This window comes from Pogoniulus pusillus, chromosome 30 (assembly GCF_015220805.1).
Source record: "Pogoniulus pusillus isolate bPogPus1 chromosome 30, bPogPus1.pri, whole genome shotgun sequence".
Classification (NCBI taxonomy): domain Eukaryota; kingdom Metazoa; phylum Chordata; class Aves; order Piciformes; family Lybiidae; genus Pogoniulus; species Pogoniulus pusillus.
Genome location: NC_087293.1, coordinates 14,723,406 through 14,749,995, shown reverse-complemented (window position 1 = coordinate 14,749,995; position 26,590 = coordinate 14,723,406). Strand labels below are relative to the sequence as shown.

General features: G+C 50.5%; 1 protein-coding gene across 5 annotated transcripts in view; it reads left to right on the top strand.

Moving 5' to 3' along the window:
• The window catches only part of TBX5 (T-box transcription factor 5), a 165,717-nt gene that overhangs the window by 120,507 nt on the left and 18,620 nt on the right, over positions 1-26,590 (top strand). For all 5 annotated transcript variants that reach the window (XM_064168470.1, XM_064168471.1, XM_064168469.1 and 2 more), the window contains 4 exons: positions 664-783; positions 1,438-1,585; positions 4,467-4,619; positions 16,711-16,802. In XM_064168470.1, the coding sequence (XP_064024540.1) occupies positions 664-783; positions 1,438-1,585; positions 4,467-4,619; positions 16,711-16,802 (513 nt within the window). The remainder of the gene's footprint in view (positions 1-663; positions 784-1,437; positions 1,586-4,466; positions 4,620-16,710; positions 16,803-26,590) is intronic.

Here is a 26,590-nt window from a genome sequence, read left to right as displayed (position 1 = left end):
CTGCTGATGTCTCTGTAGGCATCCAGATTTTGGTGTCGCACCTGAAGCTTTGGAGGGTTTTTTTTTAGTGTCTCCGCAGCGAGCTCTTAATACACATTCAGGTGGGGGGCGGGGGGGGGGGGGAGGTTGAAATATATACATTTAAATACATATATTTATAGAAATATCTGTGTTTTTTCACTTCTTTTGGCAAATCTCCCTCTCCTGTTCCAGCGTTTTGTGGACAGAGGGAAGTAACTCGCTTCTAAAAGTTCTCACGATCAAAGAAGGACGAGTCAAAGTCCTGGTGCAACAAAGCTTTAACTAATAAAACAGATAACCGAGCTATAACGAGTAAAAATACGAGTAGCCGAGCAGGGAATGCAAGTAGGTGAAGAAATAACTCCCCTCTCACCACAATGACAAGGTCTGCCTTGATAAACCTTCACCCGTTCATCTGAGACTCAAACAGCAGCGCCCAAACATCTGCCCCTCACACTCTTGGGGAAGGCTGCGCCCCTCTTCTGCCCCAACCTTTTGGGAAGGTCCATCTGAGAGTGCTGAGTCGGCTCTTTTGTTAAACGATTCTCCTCCTCAGCTGCTTCTCGCAGACACAGACACGAAACCACCCTGGAAAACTTTCTCCTCTCTTATTTATCGTACTTCTGTTGTTGTTTTTAATAGGCGTATGTTCCCCAGTTACAAAGTGAAGGTCACTGGGCTCAATCCCAAAACCAAATACATTCTGCTGATGGATATTGTACCAGCGGATGACCACAGATACAAATTCGCCGATAATAAATGGTATGCATGTGTGGTGGCTGGGAAGGAAAGGGAGGGGAACTCAGGGTCGGGCTTTTTGGGCAGCAGAGAGTGGGGATGCTCTTAAATCAACAAGTCATCCTCCTTTTTTCCCCTTGCAAAGGAGAGATGCTGGGCTTCAGGGGCTTCACCTGAGCTGCTCCCATAGCTTTTTGGGAGAGAAAAGCATCCCGAAAAAAGAGAGCGAGAAAAGCCTGTTGTAATTAGCTAACGGTAGCTAATCCGGTTTGATGATGGGATTATTGGCTGTTGTGGAGCCGATAGTTTAATCACATTAACGGACTGTCTGCGGGCAGGAAAATCCTTAAGGATTGGTACCTGGTTCATCCTTCTCTCCTGTTCGTAATTAGGGAAAGGTGGGGCAGGATGGGGTTAAACGGGGGAAACAGCGAGAGCCATCTCCGCCGGGAAAGGTGCCAAAGAGCTCAATTAATTCCCCGCGTAAGGTTTGTAAATGCCTTTTCTCCCCGAGCACTGCATGACTCTCCGGTACCGAATATCGGGATACCTGGGTGGCAAGGAGTCCATAGGAAGGGGGGAGGAGGACCCCACCAGAGGGAATATCTAGGAAACAGAAGCCTAGGGAAGGGTGGAGGATGTCCCCCACCCGCAGCTCAGTACCGTGTCCCCACGCAGGTCGGTGACGGGGAAAGCAGAGCCGGCCATGCCCGGGAGGTTGTACGTTCACCCCGACTCCCCGGCTACTGGTGCCCACTGGATGAGGCAATTGGTTTCCTTCCAGAAGCTCAAGCTCACCAACAACCACCTCGATCCTTTCGGACATGTAAGTACCAAGGACGAGGGAGATGGGGAGTGCTATTGGGAGTCCCACACGTGTCTCTTCCAGTGTCCCACGGCGTGTCCTGCACCCACAAGCGGTCCCCTTCCCCATTGCCAGTGCCTCCAATGTCAAGGCACTCCCAAATCCGTTGCGTTGGTGCGGAGAACTCCACTTCCCACCCAAAAATAAAAGCATAAACCTTAAAACAGGTTATTTGATTACAGACCCCGGGGGCTGAAGTCCACGAGTGGGTGAAACGTCCCCGGTGTAAATGAGTCTTTAGCTACTTGGTTTGAAGCTCCTGGAGAACCCAGGAGCGTTACCATCTGCTCTCCCCCTCCTTGAATGTGGCTGACAGGTAAAAATCAATCCAGCATCATTATCCGAGGACACGGAACCTCAAACCACGTGGATCCCTCGATCCAAGAGTTCCAACAATAATTAAAGACAATATATATATATATATATATATAAACCCCAAACCGAAGTGAAATCCCTCTAGAGCTTCTTGGACATAAAAAAACCACCCCCAAAGGTCTTTGCTAGACTCGAAGGGGCTGCGAAAGTTGATGTGAATTCTGCAGCCAGAAACAGCTCTCCTTTGGAGGTCTCCCAAGATGCCTACGAGCAAATACATATATATATATATATGCCTGTATGAATAATATAGACATCTATAAAAATACATATATAATTACTTCAGCGGCCATGAGAATCCAGACCCCACCATCCCTTTCCAAAAGTGTCTTTTCCTCCAATCTCGTTTTTTAACACTTCATTTTTATTTTTTTTTTGGCCTCTCGCCCCCCAGGTTATTTTCTTTCCTCCCCCCCCCCCCCCCCCCCCCCCCCCCCCCCCCCCGAATCTAATGCTGAAGTTTGTGCTATTAAATGCTCTCTCACGTGAGCACTACGATGCAAAATGTATGTATGTGTGTGGGGGGTGCTGCTGGGGAGAGTAGCCAGACCAATCCCCCCCCCCTCTCAGTCCACCCCAGTGCTGAGCATCTTCTGAAAGATGCCAGTCGAGGGCAACTGGAAACCCAGTGGCGAATTGAATCTTCCTTTCTTTCCTTTCTTTCCTTTCTTTCCTTTCTTTCCTTTCTTTCCTTTCTTTCCTTTCTTTCCTTTCTTTCCTTTCTTTCCTTTCTTTCCTTTCTTTCCTTTCTTTCCTTTCTTTCCTTTCTTTCCTTTCTTTCCTTTCTTTCTTTCCTTTCTTTCCTTTCTTTCCTTTCTTTCTTTCCTTTCTTTCCTTTCTTTCCTTTCTTTCCTTTCTTTCCTTTCTTTCCTTTCTTTCCTTTCTTTCCTTTCTTTCCTTTCTTTCCTTTCTTTCCTTTCTTTCCTTTCTTTCCTTTCTTTCCTTTCTTTCCTTTCTTTCCTTTCTTTCCTTTCTTTCCTTTCTTTCCTTTCTTTCCTTTCTTTCCTTTCTTTCCTTTCTTTCCTTTCTTTCCTTTCTTTCCTTTCTTTCCTTTCTTTCCTTTCTTTCCTTTCTTTCCTTTCTTTCCTTTCTTTCCTTTCTTTCCTTTCTTTCCTTTCTTTCCTTTCTTTCCTTTCTTTCCTTTCTTTCCTTTCTTTCCTTTCTTTCCTTTCTTTCCTTTCTTTCCTTTCTTTCCTTTCTTTCCTTTCTTTCCTTTCTTTCCTTTCTTTCCTTTCTTTCCTTTCTTTCCTTTCTTTCCTTTCTTTCCTTTCTTTCCTTTCTTTCCTTTCTTTCCTTTCTTTCCTTTCTTCTTTTTTTCCCCCTTGAGTTGGAGGCAAAGAGGTTCCCAAGCGCTGCTTTCAATGTCCTTCCTCACTCCATTCCCTGGAAGAGGGAAGGATTCCACACCAGCGCAGCAGTGGGGACCTCTCTCGCTTCTCGAACTGGTTTCGGGGAATTGTCCCGCGAAAGGGAGGTGGAGGAGGGGGTGTAGATCCAGGCCAGGCACCCATCCCCTGCTGCGAACAGGCGGCTCTCGGGAAAAAGTCCTTCTAAAGAACCCGAAGGAGCCGAGGGGACAATAAGGGACTTCAGAGGCGGAGCTGCACCAGGAGTCTCTCAATTAGAGTCGCTGTAATGAAATTAAAAACCATTAGATCGTTCACCGTTGATGTCTACGACTTTCCTGGATGTCAAAGCAATTTGCTTAAACCCCCGGGACGGGGGAGGCGGCGGCGGGGCGCTCTGCGTCTCGCTGCCGCCAGGGTCCCGGCAGTCATTATCGTGACCGAGCGGCCCCCCGCCACCTTCCCCCGCGATTAACCCGGGACCGAGCAGGGACCGCTTTTTATCTGGAGCACAGAGCGTCCCCTCCACCCTCCTCTCCCATCCTCTGCGGGTGGTTGGCGGTGGGGGAAGACAGGACACACACTCTAAATCCCTCCAAGCCCTTTACTTCCCCTCCCACGTTTGCCCTCCTTGGGATATGTGTGGTGGTGAGATGCCCAGGCCATGATGTTGGTGAACAAGGAGGTTTGGAGAGGCTGTGAATGGCCTGGAAAGGTGCAAAGTCCCCATGAGCTGCTGGTTCAGGAAGCCGAGGTGTTGGGGGAGCAGCTGGGTGCCCCGGGGGTGTGTTGGAGCAAAGCTGCACGGCTCCACGCTGGTGCTGGAGGGAGAATATCTTCTGCAAAGTCACCCCCCCCCCCCCCCCCCCCCCCCCCCCCCCCCCCCCCCCCCCCCCATGATGGGCTTCTTGGTTGGGGGGGGAAGTTGGGTTAAGGTTTTCTTTAGAGCTGTCCCTCGGCCCATCACCTAAATCAGCCCTTCTAGGAGAATTCCTGAACCGTGGATTAGGGGCAGGGGATGAGAGGACCTGCGGGCCCCTTTCCCCGGGCAACGTGGGGGTTGCGCCGCGCTGTGCCCCCTCCTTTCTCATGGGATGTCTTCTCCTTCTCCCCTTGCTCAGATCATCCTCAACTCCATGCACAAATACCAACCCCGGCTCCACATCGTGAAAGCCGACGAGAACAACGGCTTCGGCTCCAAAAACACCGCCTTCTGCACCCACGTCTTCCCGGAGACCGCCTTCATCGCCGTCACCTCTTACCAAAACCATAAGGTGAGGGGCTGGGACGGGACCTGCACCACCGAACCGCGACCCCTCTCCAGCACCTCTCCGGCTGCTTGTCCCCAGAGTCTAGGACAACTTTACCTTCACCTCCCATTTTTCTTTCCCTTCACATCCTCACCTCACCTTTTCCTCTTGCCCCCTCTCCTCCTTTTCCTCTTGCCCCCTCTCCTCCTTTTTTTCCCTTGCACCCCTCTCCTCCTTTTTTTCCCTTGCACCCCTCTCCTCCTTTTTTCCCTTGCACCCCTCTCCTCCTTTTATTCCCTTGCACCCCTCTCCTCCTTTTTTCCCTTGCACCCCTCTCCTCCTTTTTTCCCTTGCACCCCTCTCCTCCTTTTTTCCCTTGCACCCCTCTCCTCCTTTTTTTCCTTGCACCCCTCTCCTCCTTTTATTCCCTTGCACCCCTCTCCTCCTTTTTTCCCTTGCACCCCTCTCCTCCTTTTTTCCCTTGCACCCCTCTCCTCCTTTTATTCCCTTGCACCCCTCTCCTCCTTTTTTCCCTTGCACCCCTCTCCTCCTTTTTTCCCTTGCACCCCTCTCCTCCTTTTTTCCCTTGCACCCCTCTCCTCCTTTTTTCCCTTGCACCCCTCTCCTCCTTTTATTCCCTTGCACCCCTCTCCTCCTTTTATTCCCTTGCACCCCTCTCCTCCTTTTTTCCCTTGCACCCCTCTCCTCCTTTTTTCCCTTGCACCCCTCTCCTCCTTTTTTCCCTTGCACCCCTCTCCTCCTTTTTTCCCTTGCACCCCTCTCCTCCTTTTTTTCCCTTGCACCCCTCTCCTCCTTTTTTTCCCTTGCACCCCTCTCCTCCTTTTTTTCCCTTGCACCCCTCTCCTCCTTTTTTTCCCTTGCACCCCTCTCCTCCTTTTTTTCCCTTGCACCCCTCTCCTCCTTTTTTTCCCTTGCACCCCTCTCCTCCTTTTTTTCCCTTGCACCCCTCTCCTCCTTTTTTTCCCTCCCACAGTCTTCTTTTCCCTCTTTCTGTCTTCTTTTCTCTTCTTTCATCTTCTCGTTTTTCCCCTTCTCCTTTTCCCTCTCCTCCCCCCCCCCCCCCCCCCCCCCCCCCCCCCCTTTTCCTCTTTTTTCCTCTTTCCATTTTCTTTCTTTCTGTTTTCTTCTTCCCATACACCCATCCCATCCCATCGCCTCTGTTATTCCTGGCCACACATACGAAACCTCTCAAGATGGGGCTCAGTGCGAGCCGAGGGGGAATGAGCTCAGCAGGATGGTTTGCTCAGAGAGGAGACGACCAAGTGAGGAAGTTGGCTTTATCTCCTCCCGCCCCCCCCCCCCCCCCCCCTCCACCCGCGATCGCTCAAAGCCCTCTAATCGGGCCAGGGGAGCCCGACGCTCCCCTCGGTGGCTGGGGCGCTGATAACCCGGGCTCCGGCCCTTTGTTTGGGGACCGGCTCCTTCCCTGAGCCCTGCGGGGAGGTCGGTGGGGGGCTGCGGGCTTGGCAGCCGGGAGGCCCGGGCAGGAAAGGGAGGCTCTGTGCCTGAAATCAGCTCCTTGCCCGCCCAAGCTAAACAGAGCGAGAAACACGAAGAATATGGATCTATGTACTGGGTTTGGCTGCAATAGAGTTAATGTTCTTAGAAAGAAGGGTTTTCTTGGAGTGCTGCCTGGCACTGCCACCTCCCTCTGCTCCTTGGTGTGTTGTCCCTCTCTCTTCCCCCTGCTTGGCTTTTGGGCATCCCAATCCAGCAAGAAAGGAGGAGGAAGGTGCAGAGCCGGGGAGGAAGGTTCAGGGCTGTGATAGCTCCCAGCAGATACCTTAGGCATGCTTTCCACCAGCTGCTGCTCACCACTGCCCACAAGACCCCCAAGACCTCTCTCTAGCCCAAAGTCCTAAGATAAATCAATTTTCCTTTGGGAAAAAGAGCAGATTCCTCCTCTGGTTGCTCAGAAAGTGCTTACTACAACCTTGTACTTACGGGCAAGTAGGGTGGCTCCTTTGCACTTGACAGAGTGAAATAGTTGTTTTTCAAATGGAGAAAGGTCATTTAACACCCAGGATAAATCCTGGATGCTTTCCTGGAGGTGTAAGTAGGAAGCTCCTAAACCTGTGTGAGATGATTGTGTTTCCTTCAGCCATCCGTTGGCAAGGGAAAGGCAGAGAGCAGAGGCAGGCTTGGAGTAGGAAGAGTGTTTCACCGTAACTAGGGAGAAAAGAAAATACTTCCCTGCCCTTTAAAATAGGAGCTATTGGCACAGCCAGGACAAGCAAACCAAATCCAAATTGAGCCCAGGCCAAATTATGCCTTAAATTATAACTCCGCTGTGGATGCTATAAAAATCAAGTTTAACTTCTGCCTGATGGATTCGGAGAAAGAATATAATATTTAATAGAACTGGGAGTTAATAAAACAGGACACACGGCGAGCTTTTAAAAGGCTGCTCCCTCGGAGAGAAACAGACCTGAGTTTAACTGCTTTCCTTTGAAGCAAACGAGGGAGGGTTTATAGACAAAAGACATTGTCATGCAAATAAACCAGGGAGGGAGAGGGGGAAGGAAAAAAAAGCCAAAGCAGCGAGCTTGTAAGCACAGTAGTTTGGGAAAATTGCCATATTAGGAGGAGCAGGGAATATTTGATTGTAAATCAACAACATCTGGCTGATAAGGACTGACAGCTGCGCATCCGTCTCTGTCAAAACACGCTCCCTGACAGACACATGGATCTCTACAGACACTTGGATCTCTACACACACACACAGAGCCCAACTGACACACGCACCCACGTGCAGACACCACCAGGCATTTTTACACACCCCTCCCGCATGCATCCCTTCGTTCTCTCTCCCCACCCCAGTCCTAGCCCATGGATCCCGCATCCTTGAGGCTGGGGAACAAAGAGTGACTGTAGCCCCGAGATAAAAAGCCAATTGAGAAAGATAGAGCTATAAAAATAAACCGGGGAGTGATCTACCCCTAAATGGCATCTCCCTCCAGGGGAGGGAATACGATTTGTCACTTGCCCCAGTGCAGATGGAGACCAACACCGGTGCTGAGGCGCCGCACAGCTGATGCTGTTGCAGATGCTGGCTGCTGAACGAGGAGGAAGATCCTTCTGCAGAGCTGAGTGGTAAAGTGGGGGACTTTTCCCCAGGCAGAAGGTCGAGTTCAGCTTTCACAGCTGAAGTGTTGCTTGGGCAAAACCTGTTTTCATGTTCAGCCTGCATTGCTTGTTGCCAGAAGTGATTGCAGTCCCACCTCTCCGTGGCTGTCTGCTCCCCAAGAATCATTTGCCTGTTCATCCCCACATCTCTCTACGAGGAGAGGCTGAGGGAGCTGGGATTGTTTAGCCTGGAGAAGAGGAGGCTCAGGGGAGACCTTATTGCTGTCTACAACTACCTGAGGGGTGGCTGTGGCCAGGAGGAGGTTGCTCTCTTCTCTCAGGTGGCCAGCACCAGAACGAAAGAACACAGCCTCAGGCTGTGCCAGGGGAGATTTAGGCTGGAGGTGAGGAGAAAGTTCTTCACTGAGAGAGTCATTGGACACTGGAATGGGCTGCCCGGGGAGGTGGTGGAGTCGCCATCCCTGGAGCTGTTCAAGGCAGGACTGGACGTGGCACTTGGTGCCATGGTCTAGCCTTGAGCTCTGTGGTAAAGGGTTGGACTTGATGATCTGTGAGGTCTCTTCCAACCCTGATAATACTGTGATAATACTGTGATCTTCTCAGTGCTCTGCTTGTTTTTTCCTCACTTGAAGCCTTCACCTGTTACCTCTAACACACCTTTCATGCAAACATCCCTATTCACCCCCAGTCTGCACACACCAACAGATTTCCCACATGTTTTCATACACATATCACAGAATCATAGAATGGTTTGGGTTGGAAGGGGCCTTAAAGATCATCTGATTCAACCCCCTTACCATGGGCAGGGGCACTTTCCACTAGGTCTGCTTGCTCATGGCCATGAACACCTCCAGGGAGGGGGCATCCTCAGGGCAACCTGTTCCAGTGTCTCACCACCCACGCTGTAAAGAATTTCTCCCTAATCTCCAGCCTCTGTCTTCCCTCCTCAATCTCCAATCCAATGCATCTCATTCGACACAACAGCTGGGGAGGGGATTTTTAGGCTGTTGGGGAGTGACAGGGCTGGGGGGAATGGAGCAAAGCTGGAGCTGGGTAGGTTCAGAGTGGATGTGAGGAGGAAGCTGTTGAGCATGAGAGTGGTGAGAGGCTGGAATGGGTTGCCCAGGGAGGTGGTTGAGGCTCCATGGCTGGAGGTGTTTAAGGCCAGGCTGGCTGAGGCTGTTGGCAGCCTGCTCTAGGGTAGGGTGTCCCTGGGCATGGCAGGAGGGTTGGAACTGCCTGATCCTTGTGGTCTCTTCCAACCCTGACTGATTCTATGATTCTATCACAACAAGCTCTTTGTGAAAAATCCCTCCTCAGCTTTCTAGTAGCCCACTTCATGCCCTGGAATATGTGCAGAAATAACATAGGTGCATGTGTTTCAGGGTTCAAGAGCCACATTCTAGGTTGAATTATGTGATAGCATTAATTGTACAACCTGCCCACAACTGCACTTGAGTCTGTGCTTATGCAGCTTAGGGAAATACCTGCCCAGAAATATCAGAGCCCTCAATTTATTTCCACAGTGCAGCTGCAATCCCAGCCTAGGGCTCATGCTTATTTCCCCTGATATTTAAGACAGCCTGAAAAAGATACTTAAGCACCCTGGGAGCTCACCCTTACTCCCCAAAAGGAAGCTTAAACCACCAAGAACCTGTAGCTAAAGTTTTCAGTGTGCTTGTCAACAGCTTGGCTGACCACTTCTTCCCCCTTACTTCTTCTCTATAGCTCTAGGTAAAAAAAAAAATCAGTCCCCCAGAAATATTGAGGTGTTAAAATAGGTCACAGACACATTTCATTTCCTTGCCACTTACACCATGGGGGCTTGCAATCAGGTTGCTTCCCAAATATTAACTTCCCCTGCAGGTAAAGATTGTTTTGCTGTAGCTTAAATCATTGTGTTCCTCTCTTGTATTTATTAGGTACTACCTCTCTGCTTAGGACCAGGAAATGAACCCTAATAGACAGAAATAATTAAGGTTCTGCCCTCTTGAGGGTTCTTTCAGAAGCAAGAGCTCACAACAATTATTCTCATTAATTTTTACAACCTCCTAGTTGGGCTCAGGCTTTATATTGTGTTGGGTTTGGTGGATTTTTTTTTGCCCCTCAGGATATCTGGGTTTATGCTGATTTGTTTTATTCACCTCCTCCCCACCCCCCAAAGTTATTTAACAATCTTGGTAGCCCAAATTCTTTAAAGGAAGCATTAGCCCCAGGTGGGGTGCTACAGGCACCCAGCAATGTTATGTGCACCACAGCAAAGCAGGGATATGAAGACTGAGTTCATGCACCTCTGCTATGAGGATAGAATGAAAGAGTTGAGGTTGTTCAGTCTGGAGAAGAGGAGGCTCCCAGGTGACCTTCTTGTGGCCTTCCAGCATCTGAAGGGGGCTACAAAAAAGCTGGGGAGGGACTTTTTAGGCTGTCAAGGAGTGACAGGACTGGGGGGAATGGAGCAAAGCTGGAGATGGGTAGGTTCAGAGTGGATGTGAGGAGGAAGTTGTTGAGCATGAGAGTGGTGAGAGGCTGGACTGGGTTGCCCAGGGAGGTGGTTGAGGCCTCATCCCTGGAGGTGTTTAAGGCCAGGCTGGCTGAGGCTGTGGGCAGCCTGCTCTGGGGTAGGGTGTCCCTGCCCATGGCAGGGGATCTGGAACTGGCTGCTCCTTGTGGTCCCTTCCAACCCTGACTGATTCTATGATCCTATGGCTCTCAGATAGCTCCCAGGCAGAGAGAAGCATGCAGGTGAGCTTCCTGCATATAAAGGTTCATCCTAGTTCTAGAAAGATCTCTGAGCTAACAAAGTGCTGCTAGGTTGGCCAAGTCAACTGGTGCTCCATCCTGCTGAATTTTGGGGAGCTGGCTGTGAGGATCTTCTCCAAGCATGTGGCCTTTTGCTGTTCTGTGGGGGCATCTCACAGGGTTGAGTAGGTTCTGCTAGAGGTGGGCAGGTTCTTGGGCTCAGGATGTTTTGCCCTGAGAGCTCAATTTTCCTTGCCTTTGGTTGCAGGTAGCCACATCCACTACTTCAGTAGAGGTCACCAATGTGGTGGTTTGGTTGGCATTACACAGAGTGCCTCCATGCAGAGACTGGACCATGCCCAGTCTCCCAAAGCAGCCCTGTGAGGCTGTATCCTCCAGACTCTCCCTGCCCAGCCTGAGGCCATTTGCTCCATGTCTGCCCACCTCCATGGCAAGAAGGAACATAACATCTCATCTCATATCATCTCCTTACTTAGGGCAGGCTTTTCTACAGATGAGGGTCCCCCAGATGTTGAGAGGAGCAGGACTCCCTTGGGTTAATTGAGATGAGACCATGGTTCTTCTCTTCATTGCCAGGACTGGTGGTGCCTGTGCAGCCCTTCTTTGCTGAGGGACCACAGTGAGCTCTTTTCTTCTCACTGACCAACTCCAGGGCTCCTCAGAACCCTGCTCTCAGGTGCTTAGTCTTGTTCCATGTTTTGGTGGCAGAGTGCTTCCTTCAGGAGATCTTGTTCTTCCACAACCTGTGTGTGAAAGAATTCTGCCTCTCCCTGCCCCTGTCTTCACACTCACCCTTGTCTCCCTCTCAGATCTGGGACAGGATGCTTGTCTAGCCCTGGTCCCCCAGCTCTTTTTGGTTCTCAATCTGCACCCTTTGCATGAACTCTGAAAAGACTTCCTATCTCTCTCCAGCCTCTCTCCCCTTCCTACCCATCTCCTTCCCCCAACTTAACACTGTGCAAGCTCTGTCTCTTCTCATCCTCTCTTCTTGTCTCCCAGTTCAGCCAACAGCCTCCTCAATGAGCCCTTCTGTCTCACACCAGTACCTCCAACCAGCTATTGGCTCTCAGTCCCTCCCATTTCCTTCACTGGCTTCAGGGTTCAGCATCTTCTTCCCCCTGCCAGCAGCCCCTCCTTCCCTTGGCCTTTACCTTGGGCTCTGAGTCCCAGCTCACCATCCAGCTCCTCTGTTTTGTCCAACCAGATGTACATAGTCTCAGCAGGCACCTTGTCTTCATCTGTTTCTCTCCTTCCCACTTCTCTGGTTTGGCTTCTTTCTCGATGCTGACTTGGTTTTCACCTGGGGTACGTGAGTGAGCAGAAGAAAAAGGCTTTTCTTCAGGCTGAACAACCTCAGCTGTTTCTTACCAGTCCTGTTCTTCAGACCCCTCACCAGCTTTGCTGCCCTTCTCTGGACCTGCTCCAGCACCTCAGTGTCCTTCTTGTAGTGAGGTGTCCAAAACTGAACCCCAGTATCAGAGGTGTGGACTATCACTTGTTACATGGCAGAAGAGATTCTTGCTCCCTGGGACAGGACAAGGAGCAATGGATGGAAGCTGCAGCACAGGAGCTTCCACCTCAACACAAGGGGGAACTTCCTGACTGTAAGGGTCCCAGAGCACTGGCACAGGCTGCCCAGAGAGGTTGTGGAGTCTCCTCCTCTGGAGCCTTCCAAGGCCTGTCTGGATGTGTTCCTGTGTGCCCTGAGCTACATTGTATGGTCCTTCTCTGGCAGGCTGTTTGGACTGGATGATCTCTTTGGGTCCCTTCCAACCTCTGACATCCTGTAAGCCTGTGAATCCCTGGTCTGCTTGATAGCCCAAGCCATGAGTCACAGCATGGTGTGAAGAGACTAGAGTAGGATAGAAAAGCTTGTCATTAAAAGCAGGAATGTTCAAAGAAGCCTCAAACAGCTGGGAATGCAAGCTCAGTTGCAATGTCTTGATACTTGAACTCCTTGTCTTGGGGCAAGACCAGCAACAGAAGCTCTGAAACAGTTTCTTGTGTCCTATCACTTGTCCTAAGCCCACAGAGACAAACACCACACAAAGGCATGGCTACATAAGAGTAAAATGAAGAGCAAAGCATTTTCCCTGGGCCTAACTAAATGCAAAGCAACGTTTTGTTGGTGCTGGAGCTAAAGATGCCAGTGGAAATGTCTCAGCAGAAACGCTTTGTGCTCACTTAGCCCAGAGAAAGGAGCTCAGAGCAGCGGCGCCAAGCTTGCACCGGGAGCTGTCGCTTCCCGTTAAAGTGAAGATGAACCCATGGGTCAAACAAGCCCTGAGAAGTGCAACTCTGTGAGGCTTGGCCTTGGCAAGCTCCCACCCCTAGAAAGGCCCACAGCAGATTTAGAACTCGGTGGTCAGCAGCAAACTTTTGCCATCAGTTTCTTGCAGCCAGCCCGAGCCTTGCAGCGGCGGTGTGTGTCTGTGGGATATAATCTAGCCCTGGGCACTCCGTCTTAATGACCTCTCAGGATGCTGTGTTTCTTTTTAGTTGCCATGATGTCATTGTCATTTGGCTTTCTGACAGCTTTTTCTTCCCCCCCCTCCCCTCCCCCTGCAGCGAGTTAGTCAATTAAACAGAGTTTTGCTATGGCAAAGATGACCCAGAAGAAGGTTATTTCCACCCACTCCTTTGCTTTTCCACCTCCAAAAGAGTTTGGAAGGCAGACAAAGCCAGGCTAAAGAAAACATCTTCCACAGGTTGTTCTCTAAAGCAGGGATCCACCAGCTTGTTCTCTGGGTTCTGATCTGTTGAGTACACTTTTTGGCTTGGGCTCTCCTGCCTCAATGCCAGGGTTGATCTAAAGAAAATTTGGTCCTTAAAGCTTCTTCTGAAATTCACCTGAAGGTTGTTGACAATGATGAAGGTGGAGATAAGGTCTGGGGAGGAGTGGCTGAGGGAACTGGGGTTGTTTGACGTGGAGAAGAGGAGGCTGAGACCTCATTGCTCTCTACAGCTCCTTGAAAGGAGGTTGCAGTGAGGTGAGTTTTGGCCTCTTCTCCTAGTATCAAGCAATAGAATGAGGTGAAATGGCCTCAAGTTGCACCAGGAGAAGTTTGGGTTGTTGATTAGGAAAAAAGGTCTTTGCAGCAGGAGCAATCAGGGATTGGAACAGGCTGCAGAAGCAATCAGGGATTGGAACAGGCTGCAGGAGCAGTCAGGAATTGGAACAAGCTGCTCAGAGAGGTGCTGGAGTCCCCATCCCTGGAGGTGTTCAAGAAACCATGTGGCCATGGCCCTTTGGGATATGGTTTGATGGTCATGGTGGTGTTAGGTTGATGGTTGGACTGGATGATCTTAGAGGGCTTTTCCCACTGAAACAATCCTGTGATTCTATGGCAGAGCTGAGAGAGAATGAAAAGCTGCTGTAGTGCCTGGTTTCTAGATTCCTTCAATCTAGCAGATCTCTAATGTGAAGAAGGCTGAAGTTAGCTGAGCTTCACTTGGGGCCTTCTGCCACCAACATGTACGTTAACGCCTTTGCTTGTGAGACCATTCTCCCTGTGGGCTAAGGGACTTCTCTACCTATAAAGCAACGAACTTGCAAGCTCAAGGGCCCATGCAATATTTTGTCTGACATTTTGTGGCTTGGTTCATCAAGCAAAGCATTCATCTGAAGCCCTTAAATTAAGAGCTAGCACATTCACCGCTCCTCCTCCGCTGAACGGAGAGCACTGGGGACCTCCGAAGGCAATGCTGCCCACCTTCAGTGCCCTCTGGCAGCCCCAGATCTTCCTCCCTCGATTCCAGCAGGAATGCTGGGAGCTGAGGTTCCCAGTGCAGGCATCTTGGTTAAAATGCCTTTGGTTAGGTTGGGATGAATCCGTCCCTTTGTACCTTGGTGTGCTGGTGCCAATGCTGTAAATCCTTGCTCCGTGAAGGGCTCCGCTTGTGTGAGCAAATATTGCCACTGGGTTCTGCTAGGGAGGACAACTCCTACATTTAGTGTGGTAGGTGGCACAGAAAGCACTCAGAGGGTTGAATAATGCCCATTACTTGTTGTCACCTCCTCGTGGAAACCAACAGGCAGCTGCTTTGCAGAGTACAGAACTGGTTGCCTAATTAGCCAGGGGGGTTAATTAGATAAATGTGCTCCTGGTTTAATTGTAGAAGTCAGGGCATGGCTTAGGTTGGAAGGGACCTCATGGATCATCTACTTCAGTCTCCCTGTGGTGGGCAAGGGATGCCTCTCAACTAGACTTGGTTTCTGAAGGTCTCATTCAGGCTAGCTCTGAATACCTCCAGGGAGAAGGCATCCACAGCCTCTATGGACAACTTGTTCCAGAGTCTCACCACTCTGGTACTGAAGAACTTCTTCCTAAGCTCCCTTCTAACCCTACTCTCCCTCAGCTTCAAATCATTCCCCCCTGTCTTATTGCTAGACACCATTATGTAAAGTCCCTCTCTAGCCTTCCTGTAGGCTCCCTTCAGGTATTGAAAGGCAGCTGGAAAGGTTCTGCTGGAGTCATCTCTTCTCCAGGTAGAACAACCTCAGCTCCCTCAGCCTCAGTTTACACCTAGAGAATGGCTCAAACTGGACCAAGTAGGTTGGTTGTTTACCTTGAATTCTGAAATCCATGACCAGCAAAGCTCCATGCCCTGTCTGTGTACTGAATCAGGTCCTGATTGAATGGGAAAGAGGACAAGAGCAGGGGTGATGGAGTGTTCCTATGAGATTTGGGGCTGAAATGAGGCAAAAATGGTAAACAACCAAACAGCCTTTGGAAGGGGGGGGGGGGGGGGAAATGCTACAAAGTGGGAAAACAACAAACTAATTTGGTGGTGCAGACACCTGGCAGGTTTGCTATTGACACTAAAGCTGAGCCAGATTCTCCTCTTGGAGTTTGGCAAAGAGGTGGCTCTAGTTGTATGTGCTTGGCTTGGTGTGCATGAACCTGTCTCTGTTCTCCTGCCAGGCATCTCCAGCTCTTTCCTTCCCCTTGGCCAACTTTCAATCGGAAGGAAGAGTGAAATGTGGTGAGCTCACGAGGTCCTTCCAACGGCAGACACAAGGTTGTCTCTCCTCTTGGGCAAGGGCAAGTGGCTCTCCTGACTGCTGGCTGAGGTCTTGGAGTTTTGGGCAGTGATGGAGCAAGCTAAGCTGGGGAATTACTGCCTGAATGTTAGGGCATTGCAGGTAGACCACATCTGATTCAGCTTTGCAGGGCCTGCTGGTCCAAACTGAGCTCCTGCTCAGATTGTGAATGATATAGAATGCATTGGGTTGGAAAGGACCTGTAAAGGTCATCCAGCCCAGCCCTCCTCTAGTAAGCATCACCCTAGATCAGGTGATGGACATACTGGGACCTGAGCTAGCTGCAAGATAGAGTCACAGAATGATTTAGGTTGGAAGTGACCTCAAGGATCATCCAGTGCCAACCCCCTGCCGTAGGTAGGGACACCTCCCACTAGAACAGGTTACTCAAGGACTCATCCAACCTGGCCTTGAACACCTCCAGGGAGGTTGTGGAGCACAGAATCACAGAATGTGACTAAGCAACTGCTTAATTCTGTGATTCTGTGAATTCACCCCAGAAGACTTCAGATGTTGAAGGTAGCCAATTAAGCAAGCAAACTAGATTGCTTGCTTAATTGCTTGCTTAATTCCTCCTAGAATTAATGAGGAGCCAAATAATCCTCCAGGATATGATGAATTCAGTGGTGGAGTCACCCTCCAAGTCCCTTTAGTAGTTAATCCATGCAGCACTTACAGGTGTGGGGCTGGTTGAGGAAGGCTGTTAGATGTGGAGCACCTGGAACACATTTAGCTAGGGTGAAATACAGGAAGGATGAGTGTTGCCAGCCTGAGACCCAGGGTTTGAAAGCTGAGGAGACAAATACTTGTTGGTGTCAGTGGGCTTTGTGCAGGCAATATGACTTTCATCCATTGGACCTCTGGTCAGTGCAGCCCTTTCTGTCCCACCAGCAAAACAAAAGCAACTCTATGAAAGCAGATTTCCTCCAGAGAGGGATTTGTGTGTGTGTGCATGTCAAGACCCACATGTTAGCCATGGGACAAGCCCCAGAGAAGCGAGAGGTTGTTGACAGGAGATATTTTTCCAGTGGAGCAATCTCAAGGCAAGCCCATCTGGAGCGGTCAATGCCTGAGCTGAGGGCTGACTCCACTTCCTGAGAGCTGCGTTTTCCCTCTTGGCTTGGGGTTTAATGAACAAAATCCCCTCTCTCCCAGGCCATGCCTTGGACTTGCCATGAACCCTTTGCCTTTCCTCCCTTGCAGATCACCCAGCTGAAGATAGAGAACAATCCCTTTGCCAAGGGCTTCCGCGGCAGCGACGACATGGAGCTGCACAGGATGTCCAGGATGCAGAGGTAAGGCATGCCCCCAGCCTGGGCACCTGCTCAGCACCACGAGAGGCACCTGGGCTTTGCTTTGCATCTCACCTCGTGGCTTGAGCTGTGTCAGGCCTTAGTGGCAGAGCCTTCTTTGGCATCTGTGTTTTATGTCAAGCTGATCCCCAAGGCATATCCCCAAGCACTACATCTACACAGCTGTTACACACATCCAGGGATGGCGACTCTATCACCTCCCTGGGCATCCAGGTATGAGCTTGAGGATGATGCCTCATCCATGAAGTATTCTTGATCCACAGGAATCCTTTCTGCATAGGCAGAAACCTATCCATTTAGTTGCTGGAATATCTCTTGTTTTCCACTCTTGGCAATGATCAGGGCAACAGCAGTCAGGCCTTGAAAGGCTCCACAGAAGGAGACTCCACAACCTCTCTGGGCAGTCTGAGCCAGGGCTCTGGGAACCTTACAGTCAAGAAGTTGCCCCTTGTGTTGAGGTGGAACCTCCTGTGCTGCAGCTTCCCATCCACTGCTCCTTGTCCTATCTCAGGGAGCAGTGAGCAGAGCCTGTCCATCCCTGACCCTCAGCCCTCAGATAGTTATAAGCATTTCTTAGATCCCCTCTCAGTCTTCTCTTCTCCAGACTAAGCAGCCCCAGGTCCCTCAGCCTCTCCTCATCAGGCAGTGCTGCAGTCCCCTCATCATCTTGTTTGACACTGGTCAGGCCACACCTTGAGTGCTGTGTCCAGTTCTGGGCCACTCCATTCAAGAGAGATGTTGAGGTGCTGGAAGGTGTCCAGAGAAGGGCAGCAAGGCTGGGGAGGGGCCTGGAGCACAGCCTTGTGAGGAGGGGCTGAGGGAGCTGGGGGTGTGCAGCCTGCAGAAGAGGAGGCTCAGGGCAGAGCTCATTGCTGCCTGCAGCTGCCTGCAGGGAGGCTGTAGCCAGGTGGGGTTGGGCTCTGCTGCCAGGCACACAGTGACAGAACAAGAGGACACAGCTTCAAGCTGTGCCAGGGCAGGTTTAGTCTGCATGTTAGGAAGAAGTTCTTCCCAGCAAGAGTGATTGGCATTGGAATGGGCTGCCCAGGGAGGTGGTGGAGTCCCCATCCCTGGAGGTATTTAAGAGGAGGCTGCATCAGGCACTTAGTGCCAGGGGTTAATTAATTAGCAGGTGTTAGGCACTAGGTTGGACTGGCTGAGCTTGAAGGTCTTTTCCAACCTGGTTAGCTCTGTGATTCTGTGAAACACCATCAGAAATTGGAGGCAAAATCCAGACCTTGCCCCTCCAAGGTGAATGCCTTAACTGCTGGTTTACAGAGGAAAGATCCTACTTTTGGGCTGTCCTCTTGGCCCTGGGAAACTTGTGTTTCTTCCTGATGTGTCCCCATCCTGAACATCCCCTGCTTTTGTACAAACAGAAGGCTCTGAGGCTACAGGTGGGCTTAAATTTGTTCAGAGCAACAAGAGTCTTGGACTAGCTCTGAGAGCTTTGGTCCTCAGGCTCCTGGTGGTTGTTCTTCCAAGACAAAGCTTGCAGCCTTGTTCTGGGAGCAGGTTTGTTAAGGATGCTCCAGATGCATCAGATCTTGGTGTGGAGACCTGTGTTGTCCTCGTTTCTGGCTTTCAGAGGGTCTTTGGCAGGAGGGGAAGGTGTACCTGGATAGTTCTGGGAGTGCAGGTCGGCACAGGTGTGGTGGTTTCAGGTTAAAGAAGGAAGCTGTGTGACAATGTTGGGATCTCCAGGGCCAGATGGCTGAAGAGGTCTTTTTGAATCTCAGTGCTGGATGTAAGTACTTTAAGCTGAAAATCAAACCTAAATCCTGTTTGAAGTGCTTTTCTAAACGTGGGGTCCTGCCAGGAATGAGCTTCATGCCTTTCATGTCCCTTGGAACGTTGTCCATGTGTCAGGCTGCTTCCTGGTGCAAATGCTTTGCAGGAACTCTGCCATCCCCACCATTATATCTAAGACAGATGTAGATGCTCAGTATAACACTTTCCATCCAGGAGGGCAGGACTGACTCAGGTCTCTCTTCTCTGAGAGCAGCAGAGCTGGTTCTCAGCAGAGGGCTGTAGGGATCCTGTGTTGTGACCTTCTGCTGGGAGAACTCTTTCCAGCTTTCACTTAGGAGCTGGCTGCAGGCTGGAGAGCAGACACTGGTGCAGATCACAGAATGGTAAAGGTTGGAAGGGACCTCTGGAGATCATTCAGTCCAACCACCCCTGCCGAGGCAGGGCCACCCAGAGCAGGTTACCCAGGACCACAGTGTCCAAATAGGTTTTGGAAGTCTCCAGAGAAGGAGACTCCACATCCTTTCTGGGCAGCCTGTTCCAGTGCTCTGGGACCCTCATGATGAAGAAACCTTTTCTCATGTTGAAGTGGAGCTTTCCTGCCTTCCAGTTTGTGTCCATTGCCCATCACCCTGTCACTGGGCACCACAGCAGAAACATCTGACCTCTTCTTTTTGATACCTACCTTTTAGGTATTTGTCAGCATTCCTCAGGTGCCCTCTCAGGCTGCTCTTCTCCAGACTAAACAGCCCCAGGTCTCTCAGACTTTGCTCACAAGAAGTTGTTCCAGTCCCTTAACCTTGTAGCATCTTCTGGACTCTATCCCTGTCTTTCTTGCACTGGGGAGCCAAGAGCTGAACACAACAGTCCAGATGAGGTCTCACTGGAGGAGATGCAGGAGTAACTTCTGGTTGCCACAGTTGGTGCCTAAGCATGGCTCTCTGTAGCCATGCAACCTGTGCTGATGTGCAATAACTAATGTCTGTAACCCTGGGAATGCTCCCACCCCAAGCCTGCTTGGTGGGCAAGTGTCCTCTTGTGTACAAATAGTTGCAAGCTCAGACCCCCAAAATCCAACATATATATAAATAAAGAACCACAGAATCAGTCAGGGTTGGAAGGGACCTCAAGGATCATCTAATTCCAACCCCCCTGCCATGTCCAGGGACACCCTACCCTAGATCAGGCTGCCCACAGCCTCATCCAGCCTGGCCTTAAACACCTCCAGGCATGAGGCTTCCACCACCTCCTTGAGCAACCCCTTCCAGGCTCTCACCACTTTCATGCTGAAGAATTTCTTCCTAACATCCAGTCTGAATCTCCCCATTTCCAGCTTTATCCCATCTCCCCCAGTCCTATCACTACCTGGCAGCCTAAAAAGTCCCTCCCCAGCTTTCCTGTAGCCTCCCTTCAGACACTGAAAGGCCACAAAAAGGTCACTTGGGACCCTCTTTTTCTCCAGCCTGCACAGCCCCAACTCCCTCAGTCCTACCTTCCTCAATCTAAAATCATCTCTCTCATCTTCTGAATGTGCTCTGTGTTCCCTGCCTGCCCTTTCCAAGGGCAGAACAGATCCTGGCATGGTCTGGCAGTATTTATGGCTGCACTGCCCATTGAAATGCCCTCTCAGGGGCTCTACTGCAACATCAGTGCTGATGCCCTCTGAAGCATTTGGGGGCTAAACTACCCTTTCATTAGGGTCAGTGGAAAGATCTGAAAGTTTGCATTCATCATGGGTTGCTTTTTCAGGTTCTTTTTTTTAGGGGGGAGGGAATGGTTATGGGAAGGAGGAGGTGGAACAGTGAGGACTGTTAGAAGGACTTCTTCATGCCATAGGAAGAGCATGGCACCTAGCCACTCTGTGCTGGGGCTAAACACTGCTTGGCATTTGCTCTGTGGCTCTGTGGTTGGTGCTGGGAGGAACAGAACCGCTTGGAATAGAGAAATAGGAGTGGGGAGGTCTGGGGAGGTTGAAAGGGTTAAAATCCACAGCCTGGGCTTGGCTTGTGATGCTGCCCTCCTTCATGACTTCTCCTCTGTCCCAGGAGCATAGAAAGGACTTTGTGCCTTCACAAAAGGGTGGGGGTTGGGGGGGGTTCTTACTTGAAGGGAGAGCAGGGTGGACTTGTTGAACTTGATGGTCTTAGGAGGCCTTTGCTGGACCTGGTGGTCTCAGGAGGCCTTTTTGCTGGACCTGACATCCAGCCTAGACCTCCCCTGGCACTGCTTGAGACTCTGTCCCCTTGTTCTGTTGCTGCTTGCCTGGCAGCAGAGCCCAACCCCACCTGGCTACAGCCTCCCTTCAGGTAGTTGTAGGCAGCAATGAGACAGCAGACAGCAATTTGGTTCTTGATTCTTCTAATTGGGAAAGCTTTTGAGAGAATCATAGAATCAACCAGGTTGGAAGAGACCTCCAAGAACATCCAGTCCAACCTATCCCCCAGCCCTATCCAGTCATTTAGACCATGGCAGGAAAGATGTCTATGTGAAAGGGTGGCTCTGAGCTCCCTTGGTGGGTATCCTGGTCTCTTTCAAAGTGAGACAAAGATCCAGAAGGATCCACTTGCAGTGCAGTTTGATCTTATGCATATTTTTCTCTCTCCAAGATCATAAGCCAGCATTTGTTGCCTTTGGCATGAATCCATAGTAATCTTCCTGGCTCCAATGGAATCATTCCAAAGATTTCCTGGTGTAACTGACAACAGAAACTGGGCCAGACACAAAGGACATGAAATCAACACCAAGACAGAGAGCTGGCACAAAGGGGTTCCAGTAGAACAGATGGATGAGCCTCAGAGGCTCCAAAAGGGTTGTCCCCCCTGGCATGTTGACAATGTGCTGGACTGACAGACACTGGTCTGACAAATGCAAGAGGTCCTCTGCAAGTGACCTCACTCTTGTTGTGTCTCCTCATTGCATCTTCACATCAGATTTCTTAGAACTGTGGAATTGTTTCAGCTGGGAGAGGCTTCTAAGGCTGACTTCAAGCATCAGCCTAAGACTACTGTGGCCATGAAATCATGTCCCAAAGTGCCACAGCTACAGGTTTTTGGAACACTTCCAGGGACTGGTACAGGCTGTCCAGGGAGGTGCTGGAGTTCCTATCCCTGGAGGTGTTCCAGAAACCTGTGGCCATGGCACTTTGAGACATGGTTGAGTGATCATGGTGGTGTTAGGTTGATGGTTGGGCTGTGGCACTTTGGAGCATGGTTGAGTGGCCATGGTGGTGTTAGGTTGATGGTTGGGCTGTGGACATGGCACTTTGGAGCATGGTTGAATGGCCATGGTGGTGTTAGGTTGATGGTTGGGCTGTGGACATGGCACTTTGGAGCATGGTTGAGTGGCCATGGTGGTGTTAGGTTGATGGTTGGGCTGTGGACATGGCACTTTGGAGCATGGTTGAGTGGCCATGGTGGTGTTAGGTTGATGCTTGGGCTGTGGCCATGGCATTTTGGGACATGGTTTAGTAGCTATGGTGGTGTTTGGCTAAAGGTTGGACCTGATGATCTTAGAAGCCATTTCCAACCTTACTGACTCAATGATTCCTCAGACCCAACCTGCAGAAGCTCAGCCCAGGGTGCAAGGATGCTGCTGATGGCCACTATCCATTCTCCATCTCCTCTTGTGTTCCTCTTAAATGAGCACTGGTATCAGCCTCCAGGGATTTAGCTTTTCATCTGCCTGATGGCAGCTCTGGACCTTTGGCTGCTTTGCACTGCTGGTTCTTGAGCCTGTGGCAGGGATCTCTTTGGGCTGAGTGCTGGCAGCACAGGTTGGCAGCAGGCTGTGCCCACACCCAAACCAGGGATATTGGAGCCCTTCACGTTCTGGCAAGAGAGTCAGGACATCTGATATGTTGGTGGAGAGCACTGCACTGAACAGCCTCCCATAGCTCTCAGGGAATATTTTGACTCATGTTATTAGACATCCTGTCTAGGCTATTATTTGCTGTGGGGCTGGCTTGCAGTCTCCATGCACTGAGATCTCATATTTGCTCTGAGGGTAAGCCCTGAAGGAAGCTCTCAACAGTTCCTCTCCCACCAAGTCCTTTCCTGCTGTAGTTTATCCATTCAGAGGCTCCAGGCAGTCTCCTGAGAGTGGTTCCATTTTATTTGTGCTGGAAATAAGCTGCCATGGATGCATGCTGACAACTGACAATTGTTTTCTGGTTAATTATGTCTTTTTTTTCCTGGGAGATGGTGTGTTTATTCCAGGCACTTTGGTGTTGCTTTTTCCCCCCCTCTTCCTCTTTCCATATCTGTTAGGGTTGATTTCCATTCCTTTTTCCTACTCTCTAGTCTCAGCAGGAAGGACAACAATTGGTGGCCTGGGAAATATAAACCCAAATGCCTTTTGAGTTGTATTTGCACATCTGGAATTGGGGGCTGATGCTGCACTGCTGTAGCCAAGGGTGCTGGGCAGGAGGAGGGGAAAAGATTGATGGGACAGCAAACATCTGTCCCTTTGGAGTGACTGAGCAAGGAGGAGTTAAAATCTCCTGGCAGTTTGAAAAGAATGAGGAGAAATCCCTGTGTTTGGCTCCTGATAGCCCTCAGGTCAGATTTTAGACTAGGAGTTGGGGAGAAGCTCAAGGTGCTGCCCAGCTGAGGGGCCTCAAAGGATGCTCTAAGAACATGGCAGTAGATAACCATGGGGAAATCTTCTGTCGTGTCATAGAATGGTTTGGGTTAGAACCAGGACCTTAAATATCATCTAGTTCCAACCCCCCTGCCATAGGCACCTTCCACCAGCCCAGGCTGCTCAAGACCTCATCCAACCTGGCCTTAAACCAACCCCTGGGAGGGGACATCTGCTACGTCCTTGGCCAACCTGTTCCAGTGTCTCCCTACCAACCCCTGGGAGGGGACATCCACTACCTCCTTGGCCAACCTGTTCCAGTGTCTCCCTACCAACCCCTGGGAGGGGACATCTGCTACCTCCTTGGCCAACCTGTTCCAGTGTCTCCTTACCAACCCCTGGGAGGGGACATCCATTACCTTCTTGGCCAACCTGTTCCAGTGTCTCCCTACCCTCACTGGAAAGAATTTCTTCCTAATATCCAGTCTAAATTTTGCCTTTCTCAAGCTTCAATCCACTCCCCCTCATCCTATCGCTACAAAACCTTATACAAGTCCCTCCCCAGCTCTCCTGTAGCCCCCTTTGGGTACTGGAAAGTCACTATAAGGTCTCCCTGGAGCCTTCTCTTCTCCAGGCTGAACAGCCCCAACTCTCATGGCGTGGGATCATGCCTCACCTTGACCTCACCCAGATATCAGCTGATCTTTGGGACCTGCCATTTAAAAAGCCTTTTTGAAGTCTTGTTACCACGAGCTACAGCAGTCCTGCACAGTGCTGTGTGATGGATTCTATTCAAGAGAGGTGCTGAGATGCTGGAGTGTGTCCAGAGAAGGGCAGCAAGGCTGGGGAGGGGCCTGGAGCACAGCCCTGTGAGGAGAGGCTGAGGGAGCTGGGGGTGTGCAGCCTGCAGCAGAGGAGGCTCAGGGCAGAGCTCATTGCTGTCTGCAGCTGCCTGCAGGGAGGCTGTAGCCAGGTGGGGTTGGGCTCTGCTGCCAGGCACCCAGCAACAGAACAAGGGGACACAGTCTCAAGTTGTGCCAGGGCAGGTTCAGGCTGGCTGTGAGGAGGAAGTTGTTGTCAGAGAGAGTGATTGGCATTGGAATGCGCTGCCCAGGGAGGTGGTGGAGTGGCTGTGGCTGGAGGTGTTGAAGCCAAGCCTGGCTGGGGCACTTAGTGCCATGATCTGGTTGATTGGGTAGGGCTGGGTGCTAGGTTGGACTGGCTGAGCTTGGAGGTCTCTTCCAATCTGGTTGATTCTATGACACTTTGCTGCAGAAATATCAGAAGCATCTTCTAAAACCATTTACTGAAGGCCAAAGTTATAAAGCAAAGAAGTTCTGAACAGAGAGATCTTCCAAGAGGAGTTCTTTTTTAACTGGCAGCTGCATTTGCTCTGTGTTGGCTGTCAGAGTAGGAAAGTTCAAGTCTGCACATGAAAACACACAGAGAAAATGAAGAGCCTCTTCCAACGTGGTGATAAGCAAGAGAGTGAGCCTGGATGTCACTCTCTGAAGGTCTATGTTTAGCTTTTTTCCACAGTTATTAGGCAGTGGAGGCCAGCAAGCTTTCCAGCTCTGGGATTACAAATCCTTCTTGAATTTGCTCCTTTGGATTCTTTGCTAGATATGATATGAATGTTGCTCTTCACAGGGAGAGTGATTTGCCATTGGAATGGGCTGACCAGGGAGGTGGTGGAGTTGTCATCCCTGGAGGTGTTCAAGACAAGACTGGATAGGGCACTTAGTGCCATGGTCTGGTTAATTGGATAGGGCTGGGTGAAAGGTTGGCACTTAGTGCCATGGTCTGGTTGATTGGTTGATATTAGTGCCATGGTCTGGTTGATTGGATAGGGCTGGGTGAAAGGTTGGTATTAGTGCCATGGTCTGGTTGATTGGATAGGGCTGGGTGCTAGGTTGGTATTAGTGCCATGGTCTGGTTGATTGGATAGGGCTGGCTAATAGGTTGGCACTTAGTGCCATGGTCTGGTTGATTGGATAGGGCTGGGTGCTAGGTTGGTATTAGTGCCATGGGTTGGTTGATTGGCTAGGGCTGGGTGGTAGTTTGGACTGGGTGAATTTGGAGGTCTCTTCCAACCTGCTTGATTCTATGACTCTCTAAGTGATCTCACAGAGCTCCTGAGCCTGTCATGGTGAGGATATCATTTGGCCAGGGAGCACTGCAACAGGCTGCACAGAGAGAGGTGGTGGAATGTCTGTCTCTGGAGGCTTTTGAGGGCCACCTGGATGTGTTCCTGTGTGATCTGCCTTTGGGTGATGCTGCTCTGGCAGGGGGGGTTGGACTTGATGGTCTTCACAGGTCTTCAGTGATTCTGTGAATGGGGAAAGATGTCAGGAGAACAAAAATAAATGAGGCCAAGTTTGCTAACTCCAGCTGGCAGGAGTCTGATCCTGGTGGGAGTGCTTGGGAATCACAGGAAGGATTCACTTGTAAGGTCTGGTCTGTGGGTTCAGGGTTGTATGATGAACTCTAAAGAGGAACATGTGTGCTATTAGGAAATGGTTATGGAGAGCCAGCATCCAATCCTAGGGGTCTGGGAAACATCCCTCCAGGTGGGAGTGAAGAACACAGTCCAGAATTCAGGACTGAGTGCCTTCATAATAGACTTGGACTTCATCCCTGATTTCTTCCCCTAGGCTTTCATGAAACCCAAAGCAATATCCTCTGCTGGTGGCCCTTCAGCTGGAAGCCTGAGGGTGCAGAGACTGCTCAGCACCCTCTGCAGTGCAACTCCCTTCTCCTGTCCCCTTCTGCTATTGTAATCCACCAACTCTATGGTAACTGAATACTCATCATCAGCCTCCAACAGACCTTAAATAGAGCAGTGACAGCTTACCAGGAAGGCCTCATAAATTCTTTTCCCTGCCAACCTTTTCTTTGGTTTTTTTTCCCTTCTAATTTTATTCCCATTCTGGGCCAGGAGCAAGTTTCTACCTTGCTGGGTGGACAATTTCCTCTATTCCATGTGTGAGACATAGAATTGCTTCAATTGGCAAAGGCCTCTAAGATCACAGAATGGTTTAGGTTGGAAGGGACCTCAAGGAGCATCCAGTTCCAACCCCCCTGCCATAGGTAGGGACACCTCCCACTAGAAAAGGTTGCTCAAGGACTCATCCAACCTGGTTCTGAACACCTCCAGGGAGGTTGTGGAGCACAGAATCAATGAATGTGATTAAGCAACTTTTAATTATGTGATACTGTGAGCTCAACCCAGATGCTGAAGGTAGCCAATTCAGTGACTTTTAGGTACTGAAAAAAAAAATCAGAATTTGGGATGTGTTTAGGGGTAAACTCAAGTGGTAGCTGTGCACAGTGTATGTTGAGTCATCCACGAGGGTGATCAGAGGCTGCAGCAGCTCTGCTGGGAGCACAGACTGAAAGAGTTGGGGCTGTGCAGGCTGGAGAAGAGTAGGCTCCCAGATGAC